This window comes from Pangasianodon hypophthalmus, chromosome 26 (genome assembly GCF_027358585.1).
Source record: "Pangasianodon hypophthalmus isolate fPanHyp1 chromosome 26, fPanHyp1.pri, whole genome shotgun sequence".
In the NCBI taxonomy this organism is placed as follows: Eukaryota; Metazoa; Chordata; class Actinopteri; order Siluriformes; family Pangasiidae; genus Pangasianodon; species Pangasianodon hypophthalmus.
In genome coordinates, this window is record NC_069735.1 from 11,885,500 (window position 1) to 11,902,015 (window position 16,516).

The 16,516-nt window shown below is 38.2% G+C and overlaps 1 protein-coding gene across 2 annotated transcripts in view; it reads right to left on the reverse strand.

Annotated features, from left to right (window-relative positions):
- Positions 1-16,516, reverse strand: part of vps8 (VPS8 subunit of CORVET complex) — a 97,051-nt gene that overhangs the window by 21,743 nt on the left and 58,792 nt on the right. For both annotated transcript variants that reach the window (XM_053229764.1, XM_053229763.1), the window contains exons 38-42: positions 16,322-16,403; positions 14,791-14,873; positions 7,464-7,544; positions 2,866-3,035; positions 1,502-1,691 (exon numbers count right to left, since the gene is read on the reverse strand). In XM_053229764.1, coding sequence (XP_053085739.1) covers positions 1,502-1,691; positions 2,866-3,035; positions 7,464-7,544; positions 14,791-14,873; positions 16,322-16,403 — 606 coding nt within the window. The remainder of the gene's footprint in view (positions 1-1,501; positions 1,692-2,865; positions 3,036-7,463; positions 7,545-14,790; positions 14,874-16,321; positions 16,404-16,516) is intronic.

Here is a 16,516-nt window from a genome sequence, read left to right on the forward strand (position 1 = left end):
GTGTTACCATGCTAATCATGTCTAACCTAACCATGCTAGCCTCATACCAAACCTGTTGTTTGAGTGTTTTCTGCCTTTGCAAACCTACTGAAGGTGGCTAAACGTTCCATTTGCATGCCATTTGCATATTTCTCATCCACTCGAATTAGCTATAATATAGCCATGTGTAGATAGAAATCAATACGCTCAAATCTGTCATTATTAGACACTGTTTCCTGTCTCCCCTGAGAGAGACATGGACAGCTGGGAAGAGATCGAGCATATGAGAGACAAAGACAATAAGCATACAAGAGAGAAGGAAGATTAAAAGATTAAGTGTTTATGCCATGGTTATTAAATGGTTTTGTAAAATGAAATAAAATATTTTAACATAATATAATTAAGAAAAATTTGATAGAAAATAAATACGAAATTATGAATCAATCAACAAATCAATCAATCAGTCAATTAATAAAGCCAACTCTCCAATCCAATCATGGTTTAAACCATTACCATTTTACTACAAATTATCTCAAATTCTGACCAAGTTATATCGTAAGTAAAGTATTTTTTTTATCAAGCCAAGATTATCTTTTTCCAGAACTAGATATTCTAACTCGATATCTTTGTGCTGCTAGATTTTTCCATTGCTGTCAACTTTGTAATCATCATCAGCTTTGTAATTGTCGTCAACTTTTGTTAGGCCCAGTCTCAAGATCTTTTCATACAAGCTTGAAGTTGAATGGAAAAAGTTTTTAGGAACAGCAGCAAAGTTTTCTTTAAAAATTCAAGTGGCCCATATTGTTGTATAGTGGTTTTAAAAAAATCATGAAGATAAACGAAATCAAAAGAATAAAGAACCATGATTTTATGTCCAGGGGTCAAATGTTGTGATCACTTTTAGTTTATTCTTTAGTTATAGCAATGCCAAGTGCACAGATCTTCTTGGCAACATGTAGTGCATTGTTTTAAACACACCTACCATCTTTGGGGACAATACGCCAAAGCTTTGTTGAGATACAGGCACACATCGTAACTACAATACACTGGTGAAAGCTTGCTGGTGTGTACACACTTCTGTATGCTCTCCGTAGTGTATCACACCCACAAACCAACAAAATGCACTAAACTACCTGCACACACCTCTGCACAGCCCTGCATTATGAATGCTTTATGAATTCAATTCATTCATCATGCCTGATAAACAGCAGCTTCTGGAGAACCTCATAAATCACTGACAGAACCTTAACAAGTTAAAGTGACCTACATTAGCACATATATGAATAACAAATAGGAGGAAATCAATGTGTGTGAATGAAACGATGTACCTGAATAAAATAAAGTAGCCCTGACCATGTAAGCCAAAAAATAAATCTATGTTGAATAATAAATAGTTTAACAGGTGCCTCAGATAGCTTGAGGTGCTAAAACACACAGAGAAACACACACAGCTAAAACAGTCAGAGATGTAATGATGGATAAAACAGTAACTTTAGTACTAAGAATGAATTAGCGATCAGACCTGGGCCAGAGAAGTGGATCGGACTCGGCCTCCCTCAGCGAGCAGGCGGTCTCCGGGACGAGCACCCTGACTGGACGTGCACTTATAACAGCTCCACGAGTGAACCCGATCTCCCACATGCCCGGGATCTTTACCAACAACCCCTTGCTCCTTCCGCTGCAGGCACTGACAGTGATACAGGTGACCACAGCTGGAGAGACACACACATAAGCACACAAAAACATTAACTTTATTCATTTGGCAGATACTTTTAACCAAGTACACGTGTACAAGGCATATCATGGTACTGGAGTCAACAACAGAGAAGATCATTCACACAATATATGCAATATACAACACTTATACACAACATACTATAGATTAAATATTAGATGCCAATTTACAGTAAACACACTTTACTGTATACTGTGAAAATTACTGTATATTGTGTATAGGTGTATTTATTTATTAAGACAAATTCCTTGTATAATTGGGAGTAACGAGCCCTAGGACACTTAATTTCCTCTCCCCTTTTTTGATTTCTGTTTCCTCTCAGATTTGTCCCTCATCAAAATGGACTACAGAATGTTGTAATTTATGTCTTTAAATATATATCGAAACCAGAATAGATGTACAGTTACCTTTTATAGGAATAGAATCCTAAATCACAAAAATATCATTTGTTTTGCTTGCGACTATCAGCTGACTATTGTTAAATGACCGTTATCATAGTTACATACAATGTCATTGCTACATGCCAGCAAAATTACATACTATACTCTAAGGGTGTAACAATACACGCCAGTCACGATTCAATTCGATTCGATTCACGATTCTGGCCTCACAATTCAATTCAATTCTCAGAATATTTTGAACAAAATTTGAATGAAGACAAATGATGACTGAAAAGACTCCTTTTTTATTTATGAATCATAAACAATGGAAAACAATGTGCATTTTTCAAAAACAAACAAATCCGGTATGCTCAGAAGTTCTGTGAAGTATGTCTGAAGGTGGTCTTTGGTGGGGAAAAAACTGTAATCCAAAAAAGGTAATCCAAGGCACACTTCCAATTTAGATTGCTAAAAAGTCTTTATTTAAATGGCTATTTCATAGTAGAAATATTTATTTAAAAAAAAAAAAAGGGGAACAATGGACTGTGAACTCACGTGCGGGTTACGCGCGCCAGATTACGGGTACGAGTAACCCGTACCCGTAATCTGGCGTGACTGAGGCTGGTAAGAATGTTCATTTACTGATTAGTGGTTATGGAGCTTATCTGCATATTACCACTTTCTGGTATATGAGTGTGTATGTTAGAGTTGCAAATAAAAAAAAAGATTATATCTGTTCTATTCCCCTGAGTATTTGAGGTGCGTGTGTACCTGAAGATGATGATCTCCTCCTCGCTCTCTTGCCTCCTTTTGTACTGCTGCAGGCAGATGTTGCAGTGGTCCTGTCGAGGGTGGAGTCCCCTGCTGACGGCCTTCCGCAGGTGAGCCAGAGACCAGTGCAAGTCCGAATTCAGAAGATTGGTGGTGGTCTCCAACAGAGTCTGCATAAGAGACAGTTTTTTTTAAAAAAAAAAAGTTTAAAACATGATTTTGAAATAAAACCAGGTATATCATGTCATTTTATAATGTGCATGGTACTACTGCATGTCTTCCTCACAGGGTGAACTAGCGAGCAATAACACAGCCAATAAAACTTAAACCTTTAGTGAAAAAGTTCATTATAAAGCAGTGAGTGCACCCAAACAGGGCAGTAAATGCTCAAGTGAACATTCACATCTTTTTTTTTTTTTTATTATTCACGGCTCTTTTTTTTTTTTTTTTTTTTAGTATTGGCACCCTTCACTGTTTGGGCACGTACACGTCATTTAAATGAAAGTTCACTTTTTTGTATTGTCACTAAAGATTAGTGTTGATGGATTGTGAAGTAATTTTCTGATTTTCTTCTTAATAAAGATGCAAGCAGGCACAAATTGGAAAAGAGGAATAGTTTTACTGAAGCTTCATGTACATACATAGGTATTGTCCCTTCAAGGTTTAGTCCTCAACTGCCTACGTACCCAAAAATCCCTTTCTCAAAACATCTTACTTAGACTGCTAACTCATGGTCAGCACACAGATAAAACTGTCTCCTAGGCCCTGGCAAACACATTCCTGTTCACAATAGATGGACTGTAAGGAGGTTTTCAACACGTGAATCTTGAGAACTGTTTAACATGCTCCAGTAAATGACAATATGAAAAGTAAGAAGAGCTATAATGAAAAACCATAAGTATTCTTCAGTGTGTGCACCTAAACAGTTAAGGGTGCCAATACTTCAATCTTGTGGAGAAATACAAAGAAGCGAACATTCACTTTACTAGTGTCTGCACCCAAATCAGTCAAGGGTGCAAATACTTTAATCTTTAGTAAGAATAGAGAGAAATTGACATGTTTTTAAGATAATAAACACAAAGTCGCACACTGTTTGTGGAGGAATCACAAATGTTCCACACTGTGTGTGTGTGTGTGTGTGTGTGTGTGTATATATATATATATATATACACTTATATATACACTTATATATATATATAAGAGAAACAATTCCAACCATATTATCTTTATGTGGTCTGAACTACCTTCTTCTGTGCGTGTATATGTGTGTGTATGAGTGTGTGTGTGTGAGTGTGTGTGTGTGTGTGTGTGTGTGTGTATGTGTGAGGTGTGTGTTCGCATGTATATCACAGCTTGAGTGGAAATGGAAGGGAGGAGAGAGAGGCTAGGTGAATGAGAAAGATAAAATGAGGGGGAAGGAGAGTGGAAGAATGAGAGATGGAGAGAGAGAGAGAGAGAGAGAGCAAGAGAGAAAGAGAAAGAGAGAGAGAGAGAGAGAGAGAGAGAGATAGTCACGGCTATCAGACAGGCCTTTCAGCAGCCTTCCAGTCCATTTCCTCTGAGTGACAGGCTGCAAATTCCCTTCGGTCACACACACACACACACACACACACACACACTTACTTCTCGAGGACAAGGCATTTATAAACAGGTGCGCACACACACACACACACACACACACACACACACACACACACACACACACACACAGCAATGCAATAATCACTCACCTTCTCCTTTCACTCCATCTTCCTCTTTCCCTCTCTCACAAACACACAAACCCTCAGACAGCCAAACACTTTAAAAGTCTCTTGTTTTCTCTCTGAATCACTCTCTCTCTCAGACACACACACCCACACACACACACGTTAATGCTGTAATAATGTTGCTGCAGTTGGAAAAGGCCCGAGGCAGAGCTCTCTGACTGTCTCCATATCAACCCCTCCCTCCCTCCCTGATCTCATCTGCCCTCCTTCACGCTATTGAAACACAGCCACGCCACACTGCCCATCAAACTGCACATGGAGATGGAGATATGTCCTCCGTGTCCCTGACAGCGCTGCCAATCAGGAGAGATCTGGATCAATCACACGTTTGAGAAAAACACCTGCGGCTGTAAAGCATTAAAGCTCTCAATCTGTGCCAAGATATTCCTCAATTTGAAATAATAAAGCTTAAAATAGTTTTATATCACTTAATCACATCAATCGAAGTCTCAGTTTTAGTAAAATAATGGTGTAATACCACAGTGCTGTAGAATTCTTCAGTCTGATTGGTCAGAAGGTGTTGATTCATTTTCTATCACAGCAGCTCTCACAGTACGGCTACAATATTTAGATTAATGCGCTTGTTCTAATACGTTATCGTTTCTATAGTAACAGCTCATTCCTAGGGACTTGTATAGAAGAGATTAATTGTTCAAATGGAGAAGAATTTATCTTAGGAGTCTCCAGTGCCTCCTACGTGTCCTGAAAAGAAAAAAGGACCTTTGTAACACTGACTAAAATAAATTAATGGAGGAAAGACCACTAATGCTGGAGAAGCTTGACCCTGAAAAGATGTCACGCAGGTGTGGAAGTGTGTATTGTTTTTACTCGATCAGTTAGTGTGTGAAAAAGTGACTGTGTCGATCAAACAAAAAGAAGCAGACTAAACACAATGAGATGCTCCACATAAACACCAGGATAAAAAAAAAAACACCTTTCTTAAAGTGTCTGGCAATGTTTTAGACAATAAAACACATTTACAAGGTTGGGTCTTTGAGGAAGCAGAGCATACTTACACACTAGTATTAAAGCAAGCATGCATACTTACTTGTGTATGTGTATGTTAGTGTACAAGTATCCTAGTGTTCAAGTGTACATTTATGCCAGTGTGCAGTATGCATGCTAGGAGGTAACAATGAAAGCTTGTTAGTAGGCTAGTAGAAAAGTATGCTAGTATGCAACAACGAATGTATGTTAGTGTGCTAGTATGAAAGTATGCTAGTATGCATATGCTAAATACAAACAAAATGGCATTCTCTGCATAGCAAAACAGCATACTTCAACAGTTCTGTAGTAGTGTGCTTGCATGCTTTAACACAAGCACACTTACGGCATTTAGCACTAGCTAGCTACTCACTTTCACGTAACTGTACAGTACGTGTCCTTTGAGGTGGGATTGTTGTGTGTTTTAGACATTTCTTAATGTTTTCCGAAGCTACAGGTTACCCAGGTTACTTTTTTATCTATTGACTGATTGGAAGTGTTTAAACTTTTATTCCATAACTTGCATTCTAACAAAAAACTGTGCAGTAAAAAAATACTGGGGACGTACAGACTGATCGACCTGAATGAGCGCACCAGTCTCAATATTGTCGCCTGCACCGATTCAGTACAGTGTGTAGCAAACAAAACACAAACTCTCAACAGGCAACAGAAACGTTTCTTCCACTTTTTTTGAGAGGCACAGAATGCGGTTCTGTCAGAGATAACACTGCGTGGCTGAAGAGAAAACGAGCCGTAACCGCTCCTTGAACTTATCACTTTCTCCGTCTCAAAAGTGTGCTGTCACTTCTCACATTGTGAGACAAGGAGGGAAAGTGCACACAAAGCCAAACAAAAGGCAAGTGTTTGATGTTGAAAAGTCTGTAAAGTCGTTCAGCAAGTATATTTTAGCAGAAGTGCGAAGAATCATGCTACGTTATACGATGGCGTGTGAAAGTGAATTTGAAGTGATTATTTTCCTTCCAAAAAAAGACACCATTAAGAGGAATGTTGTTAAAACTGGCAACAAAGCTGTTCTATTTAATTTGCTCCTTTCTGTGGAGTGAAGACAAACTGACACTTCAAAGGTTTTTTTTTTTTTTTAATTATTTAAAGAAAAAACTCTAGTAATGCCTGCATGTCTTTTGCAAACCACTGATAAAGTTCAAAACTCTAAGGTCTGTTGAAATTAAAAATCTCAAAATTAACAAAGAAATGGCCCGTTACTTAGCAATCATCTCCAGGCAAACCTCATGCTGGTGATCATTTCTATAAAATATTTAAAAGGGAGCATATGAGAAAGTGAATTATCCAAAGTGTATCCAAAATGGATGGATTTCTTAGGCAGCGTTGCTTCCAAAATGTATCATGTTATAGCTGTCACTTACATTACAGCTCTTTTTCTCTCATGACGTTAATAATACAAAAAAAAAATACAGTTTCGAGTTATCAAGAAAGTCCTGTCCTGAAGACCTCTATTATAAAGCACTGACACTGGAGACTCCTTCCAAAATGACAAATTATTCTCATATTCTCTACCATTTTCTCATCAGTGGCCAAACCTGTGAAAATATAACGTTACCATAGCAACCACAGATTCTACAGCTAGAAGTTTCCAGGCACCACTCTGTCATCCTCAAATCTCCAATGTGATTGGCCCAAAGTTTATTTTGTGATGTCACAAATTCAGTACATTATACACGAATCCCTGAAGTACTGAGAATGTTTTACATGTTTGGAATGTTTGGAAAAATGTTTATTCAGTGCTGTTTTTACATACAGATACATTCACACACATGCGCACACACACACACACACACACACACACACACACACACACACACACAGTACCTGTTCATAGTTGAAAGTTTCCAACATGCCCAGAATGAGGCCCTGGATCTCTGCTAACTTTCCCTTCCCATATACAGGGTCCTGATGAGAGAAAACACACACACACGCACACACAGACACACACAGACACACACAAAATCAAATCAGTGAGTTTATTTGGCTACGCTCCTAAAGTGCGTGTTCATTGCTTGCAGTGAAACAGCAGGGCGTGATGAGAGAGGCACACTGCAGAGAGCCAACTCTCCAAATCTGCACAGGATCCAACCAACTACAGCCGAGTGGAATACCAACACACACACACACACACACACACACACACAAAGAGGCGTGCCAAGCCAGCAGTGGGCATGTTATCTGCCTGATGCACACACTCGGGTAATTCCGCCCACAGCAGGAGCTCACACCCAACCAGTCATGGAGATCAAACTGGTCTCTCTCTCTCTCTCTAACACACACACACACACACACACACACACACACACAGTGTGGGTATTAAGATGTGCCGGCTCAAGTCCAAAAGCATAATATTTACATGAGGAAAGTTCCTGGTATTCAGAGTCGGGTTACGCACCTGCTTAAGTTGAGTTTCTGTGCTCCCCATTAAGCTAATGCAAATTACCTGTGTGTAGTTCACACCTCAGAACAGGACAGATTTTTCTTGAGTGGAAGTGTCCAAGATATAAAAAAATAGAGTTTGAACAACTACCTTCAAAAACAAGCACTAAGTCTGAAAATCATGAAGGAAATAGCATTTTTTTCCTTTGCTGTCAAATCTTATACGATGCCACATAAAAGCAAGACATGACTTAAAATTGAAAAAAAAAAAAAAAAAACACTAATATAATGATACATAAATGATAAGATTATATAAATGGCAGGAATTGCCATAAACACCTAACACGAGTCTAGTATAGTGCTAATATATTTCTGTATGAATAATCCTAGTTGCAATTATCCCATGAATCACTGCAAATGTGGTTTAATTGAACAAAATGGCTTCCACATTCATTACTCAGCAGCATATAAAACAGCACTCAATCCAGTACATTATAGTGTTTTATTTCTTATATTGTGCTCTGACAGATAATTGCATTCAAAACTTAGTGAAGACACAAAATACTAAATCGAGGTCATGAAATCGTAATGCGTGTATGGGAAGTGCTGTATTTTATCATGCTTTTAATTAACTATTTTGAATTGTCAAATTAATAAAATAATACCAATGGTTTTGTAAATACAGTGCACTCTCTTGTATAGAAAAGGATAAGAACTTTCATCTGCTCTGCTTATAGCTCATTTTAAGTGTCCTTTAATGGGAATCATTTCTTAAGCTGGATACATACAAATTTATGTGTAAATTGTTTATAGGAGAATTTATGTAAGAGATTTGGTTTTCATGAATACCAAATACTGACAGTTCGTAAAATGTTCTTCTGAGTTTGTGTAAATTTACATATAAGAAGACTCACTATTATGAACCTTGATTAATCGGCTTCCAATCATAATTAGTGATGAGTTATTGCAATGCTGTATACGGATTACAATGTGAAGTTTATTCAATTATACACACAATTTAATGAACATTCTGTGAAACCCAGCCATTTAATATTAATGGCATTAATTAAAGAAATATTAAATATGGACAAAAATAATAATTAAAGAAAGCAAGGCAACAGAAATCCATAAATTAAGAAAAATAAGATTTAAAAAATTCAGAATAAATTATGAATAGAAGGAGGACTCAACATGTCAACTCGCAACACAGTGTATGAGTGGACATAGGCTGGGAAATGGTTATGTATTGTGTATCCCGAAAAAACACCTTACGTATCATTAAATGATATTTTTGTTATATCACCCATTCCTGATACTCAGAGACCAACAGAGGAGCTGAATCTATCTGTAAGAGAAGCATAACCGATTCATTCAGCTACTCTGTGGGAGACCACACACACACACACACACACACACACACACACACACGCACACACGCACACACACAGACTGCAGGGGGAGATTCATCTCATCTCCAGCTGACACACCACAGGTGCCCACCACACACACACACACACACACACACACACACACACTTGATATTCTGAATCACGATTCTAAGGTGATATTCTCACAGCAAGGCTTCATCACAGAGGGAGAGAGACAGAGGGACAAGGAAAAAGATGAAGTGGATCAGTAAACCTGAGGTGAACTGAAACGCAGTGATCAGTAAGTGAGAAGCAAAGAGGGGAAAACAAGCACGGCTCTTAGTGATGTGACGGGAATTCACCTACATTCATCATCATACAGCGAGTCCTGCTCACCTCATGAGTCACATGGTTATTATAAAGGTTAGAGAGAAAAACTCAAGTGTAGGAGGATATACCACCATCTGTGAGTATAGTTCACATTTTTCATTTCACCTGCTCCTATTCTGATTTCACCTGTTCACCATAAAGGAAAAACCATCTACCTTTTCACTTTCACACACATTGTTTGTGAGATAGCTGTGCTGCAGGACTCCACACAGCCTATTATATGAAGGTTCATACAGAGGTTAGTCCATTATAAATGACCTCAGGGCTGTGTATGTGAAAGTATGTCTGAATTTGAGTCTAGCTTGTCATGAATTATCACTGCAGTGTGCATTCTCTGTTCACTTTTTTCTGTCGCATACTTCTATTACTACTCATTATTGTAATTTTCTTTAACAATAGAAAAACAGAAAGCACTACCCTGATCCGGCATGGTGCAAACTGCAACATGATAGCTTACTTAAAAAAGTGTCATCAGTAAAGAAGGAAAAAAAATACTGTGTAAAAAATAAAACATGACAGGGTGTGATGTTATAGGAAAATAATCAATGACAGGGTGGTGTGATGTGGCCCGATGTGAAACGGAGTTACTGTTACTGTTAGGAATTTATATAAACCAGGGAAGTACCAATACACCGATCAGCCATAACATTAAAACCACCTGCCTAATATTGGGTAAGTCCCCCTTGTGCCGCCATAACAGCTCTGACCCGTCGAGGCATGGACTCCACAAGACCACTGAAGGTGTGCTGTGGTATCTGGCACTAAGATGTTAGCAGCTGATCCTTTAAGTCCTGTAAGTTGTGAGGTGGGGCGGACTGAGGTCTGGGGAATTTTGAGGCCAATTTAATACCTTGAACCCTTTGTCATGTTCCTCAAACTGTTCCTGAACAATTTTTGCAATGTGGCAGGGCACATTGTCCTACTGAAAAAAGCCACTGCCATTAGGGAATACTGTTGCCATGAAGGGGTGTACTTGGTCTGCAACAATGTTTAAGTAGGTGGTACGTGTCAAAGTAACATCCACACGAATGCCAGGACCCAAGGTTTCCCAGCAGAACATTGCCCAGGGCATCACACTGCCTCTGCCGGCTTGCATTCTTCCCGTAGTGCATCCTGGTGCTATCTCTTCGCCATGTAAGTGACGCACACACACACCCTGCTGTCCACGTGTAAAAGAAAAAGTAATTCATGAGACCAGGCCACCTTCTTCCATTGCTCCATGGTCCAGTTCTGATGCTCACGTGCCCACTGTAGGCACTTTTGGCAGCAGACAGGGGTCAGCACGGACACTCTGACCGGTCTGCGGATACACAGACCCATACACTGCAAGCTGTGATGGATTGTGTGTTCTGAGACCTTTCTATCATAGCCACAAGAACTCCCGTTTTGGAGATGCTCTGACCCGGTCGTCTAGCGATCACAATTTGGCCCTAGTCAAAGTCGCTCAGATTCTTACACTTACCCATTTCTCCTGCTTCCAATGCATCAACTTCGATAACTGACTGTTCACATCCTGCCTAATATATCCCACCCCTTGACAGGTGCCACTGTAATGAGATAATCAATGTTATTCACCTGACCTGTCAGTGGTTTTAATGTTAAGGCTGATCAGTGTATAGCAAATACTAAATATTCAGATCAGAACCTGAAATGGATCATTTTGACATATTTATTAATCTGATCCAGTGACTTATTTTTTCTGAGTTGACTGAAGTGACACAGATCTAACATGAGAACAGAGATTGTCTCAAGTCCATCATCACTAACATCTGTGACATTCCGCATTACTTTGCTGATACAGGGCCATGCGCTGTACAGAATGTTGTGACTTAGGGAAGAATCAAATGTCTGGCAATTGAATATATTTGGCTGAGAATAACAAAACCAAACAAAATAATCTGACCAAAGGGCAGGTATTAAATTTGTAGAAGCCTGTTTCCATTAGTTAAAGACAAAATTATACCATTCACTATTCCTTAATGATGAGATGTCACTTACTGACATTATGCTTCAGTAAAATAATCAGAAAGTTTCTCAAAATGATAACTTAGTACACACTGAAATCTCATTACATTTCGTCATCCAATCAATTCCTGGCCACACACTCAAAACTGTGCACACACAACCTAATATTTGGGATTTTAGTAAATCAGTAAATGAGTAATCATTACAAATATTTTTAACATACTGATTCACTATATCAGAGCAGAACAGTGCAAAGTTTTTTCCTCATCCTGTGGTTTTGTAGTTCAATTTCACATAAAAGCATAAATTGCTATAATTAACGTGATGGTATTTCAGTATTTGGCCAAGTGTTTCCCGAATTTCAGCTTCAGCTATGGTTATAAATTTTCATTTTGGTGCGTCACTAGTAGAGCTTTCTAAAACTGAAGCCATACACTGCGAGCTCTTATCAGTCAGCCTGAGGTTCAAATCTCAGCTGTGTTAGACTGCAACCAGCTTCACTGTCATGATGAGAAAAAGACAGCAGGATGTGCGCCAGCCAGAAAGGACAGCCAATCAGGCATCCACACGGCACCATCGATCAAATGATTCCGGGGAAAAAAGGTTAATTTTGTTTGACTTACGACAAAACAGAGTGAGTAATCGACAGTAATACGTTTTCATTTCTTCCAAGAGAAGCTCAAAAGAAGCCACAATTGGTGGAAAATTGGTGGGAAGATTAGTTATTCATTTTCCTGTGTTAAGTAGTCATACATAGTCATATGTCGTTTTATATATCGTAAATTTTTTGTCAATTCTGATACGCTGACAGATTGTAGCTGCGACTCTGAAGCTGTCCACCTGGCCCTGCCCCCTCAGCTTACTGGAGCCATCCACCTGGGTTACGCCCCTCAAAACAACAATGAGATGCTTCACTCAAATCCTTCAGTAGCTTTTGAGTGCTTTGGCAGTAAGCAGTTATTTGTAAATGTAGCATGAATACAGGGAGTCCCAAAAGTCTCCATACATTAACACTTTTTAGTTGCAATGGACATGCAATTACCTACGTAACACCAGATGTGTTAACACAAGTTCATCATGACTCCATGTGTGTTTACAAAGAAATGGCAACCATGTAGAGGATGTTTAGTAAATAACGTTACATTTTGCTAAAAATGCTAAAAAAAAATTTCCCCTATATATATGGAGACTTTTGGGACACCATGTAGATATATGACCTTATACAGTATGCAGCATTCAGACCCTAGACATAACTACAGATTTAAGCTCTATTCACAGATTATGCAAGAGTTATGCTCATGGGGTGGAGTTTGTGTAAAACAGAGGAGTATCACTGTTACACGCAATTCTGACCTTGCATGATATTGGCTTGAAAGAGGAGAAGGTCAGTAATATGTCATGACAAAATGTATTATTTGAGCTCTAAACACACTAAAAAAAACTATGGAATGTCATCTGAGTCAAAAAATACTAAAAATATATACTATTAATTATTAATAGTATATATTTTACTCTAAAAGCTTTCCTTAAAAGCATGTTAAAATAGCCTACATTAAAATGTGCACACACATTAAAATCTCATGAGCTTGAATTATTATCTACTTGTTAACTGTCAGAGCACAATATAAAAAAACAAAATGCTAAATAATGGGATGTGCTGGGATGTGCTATTTTAAAAGCTGCTGGTCGTATATATATACACACACACACACACACACACACACACACACACACATATATATATATATATATATATATATATATATATATATATATATATATATAGAGAGAGAGAGAGAGAGAGATACATACATATATATATATACATGTACATATGTAATGTACATGTAAATGTACATATACATATATACACACCTGATTTTTTTAGACTTAAAGACTAGTACTTGTGTTTAAAGATGGTAGTCTAGATGCTACTGAAAAACCTCTACTTCCTCTACTAATCTGCAGACTCTGAGGAGTAAAATACACACAGATAATTAGATTAATCTGAATGCCGCACCCAGAAACTCGACTTTAAGCAACTGCATTACCTGATAAATGTGTAAAACTTACAGTGGAATAACACTGGCACTAATATATGGTATATTACATGTTAAGAGAGGGATTTGTGCTAATGCGCCAGTGTCAACACTCTGGTATAGTGTCCTTGCAGGACACTATTCATTAGCATTCATGTTAGCCCGGATCTGCATTAGCATTCACATTAGTCCAGCCCTGATGATGCCATGCTGAGCAAATGCCATCAAATGTCAGCATCAGCAGCTGCACTGGATCCTCACGTTTATCTGGCACCACTGTGAATGTCTGAGTTATTATGGCAAATAATGAATTATTAATGTGTTATGGCACAGTAAGAGACACTGATGTAACATCGGAGTGTGTTCGAGGCTTTTAACAAGGAATGGGCATGAGGACTAAACGTCCTCCAAGAGATCATGACAACACTGTGAAGGCCTTAATAAACTTAATCCTAAACTTAATCACAGTGATTGAAAAAAGTAAAATAAATCTGTATGATGACAATGTTTAAAAAAAAAAACAAACTTGTTACTGGTTATAGTGGCACTGCGAGCAGGAGCTGAGGTCCGATTAGTTATAGTGGCATTAGGGGATAGGAGCACTAGTGCTCAGAGCAGTAAATATGTGGGCGTGTGTGTGTGTGTGTGTGTGTGTGTGTGTGCGTGTGTGTACACTAAAGCTGGCCAAGGACATATCTGTTCCAGTCACTTAAGGAGATATGGTAGGCGAGTGTGAAATCGATTTGCAGTGTGATGCTAAATACCACTGTGTGTGTGCGTGCGTGTGTGCGTGTGCGCCCGTGTGTGTGGGTTTGAATAGATTACTATTCAAAGTAAACAGGAATGCTTTAGTGCTAGGCTGTTAAAAATAAATCAGTTCCAAAAAGATGGTAAGGGCACATATTCAAATATTTTGCTCTACCACATATTACTGATATAGTTATAAACTGCAGGAGGTGTTTATTACACAGCTATAACATGTGTGTAAGGTGTTTATAAGCTTATAGTCACCTGTAGGATGCGCTGGATGATGGCAGGCAGGGCGATGAAGCTGGACATGCTGTTTAACACCTTCATAGTGAGCTCTTTCAGTGCTGAAGACATAAAACACACACACAAACCCCAGATATTTATATAATATTATATAACTCAAAACTATCAGCAGTCACCCCAATTTCTACTATTCTGTTATTTATTGTTTGCAGTTTAAGAAGATGTTTTTTTAAATAATTAATTATCCATATTGAATAATCAATAATTTTTGTTCAATAAAGTTTTCTAGATCAAGTTGTGGTTTTTTTGGTGTTCCACATAATTTCACACACTGTTAATAGGGTCACATGTCCTAAATCCACTTGTGTATTTTTCTTAATTTTTAAAAAAATACACATGAATAGTGGTTTATAAAGATGTCCACAATAACAATATTTTATATCGCACCGAGGTCAAATTCTCGATTCTGATTGGCCAGAAGGTGTTGATTAATTTAGACAACAGTGCCAGCTTTAAGTTCTCATACATCATAATTTCTATAGTAACAACTTACACAGAGTTTTGTATAGCCAACGCTTCACATAAACAAATTTTTTAAATAACAAAAGTGTGTAATTGTTGATATGGTGACGTTTCCCGTGAGGAGGCATTCCTGTGAGGAGGCAAAAAGGAGTTTCCAGTGTCAGAGCTTTGTAACAGTCAGAGGTAAAGTTGTAACTTTCAGGATGGTAGGTTTTCTCGGCTGGTGAGGGAACGAATGTTTACAGCTGCTAGAACATAAGTTATAACGAGAACTAACTTGTAACATGATGGTTCCACAACACTAAAAGTGGATAAAAAGTATGATGTATCATTCTTTAACAAATATAATGTGTAGTGTTGGCATTGCTGTGGTATGAGAGGAATAAAACACATCGGGATCGTGCTCTTATAGGAAAATAATGATCCTCGGGGTGGTAACAGTAAATTTGCTTCACATCAAATCGACATTGAGTGATTTTTCTGTAACAGCGGGCTCATGTTTTATAGCTTTATATTATGTCAAAGTCTGACCACTGGGTGCGTTATTAAAATAAAACATAAAAATTTCCTAAACACATCCTGAATGTATTTCTAAATTTAATTTATCAGCTTTCTAAATTACAGCGTAGGCTGTAAATGTTCTACTGGCACTGTCATCATTGCTTCATTGATTAAAATTACAGTCAAGCAGAGAATTTGTCATTTTTCATTTTGGACAATCATAGTAACCCCCCCTCATCTCCCTCCTTCCTCCTCAAGCCCCAGAGTGGGCTGCCTTTGTCTCATTTGAAGCCTGAAGTACTCAGACATAATGACCGATTCATTTTAAGAGACAGATTAACGTTCAGTCTTCAGTCTTCAGGCTGGTTTGATGTCAAATGGAAGAGTACGTTATCAGAGTCTTTCGTCATGTAAAAAGAGCTTCAATTATGATTAGGCTGTTCTTAAAAAGTATGCTGTCAGACGAAATCTGGAGCTACACTGAGCTACAAGTGTGTGTGTGTGTGTGTGTGTGTGTGTGTCTCACCATCAGAAGTGTCCTTGGCATTAGGGCCCTTGAGGAATTTTTGTGGAGACATCATCACCTCTAGGAGAGGAAACCAGAGAGCCTGAGAGAACAAGAAATAGAGGGTGAGAGAGAGAGAGAGAGAGATCAAACTGGGTTATTAATGCATTCATATAATATGCATATAAATAAATCAACAGCACTATGAAACATCAG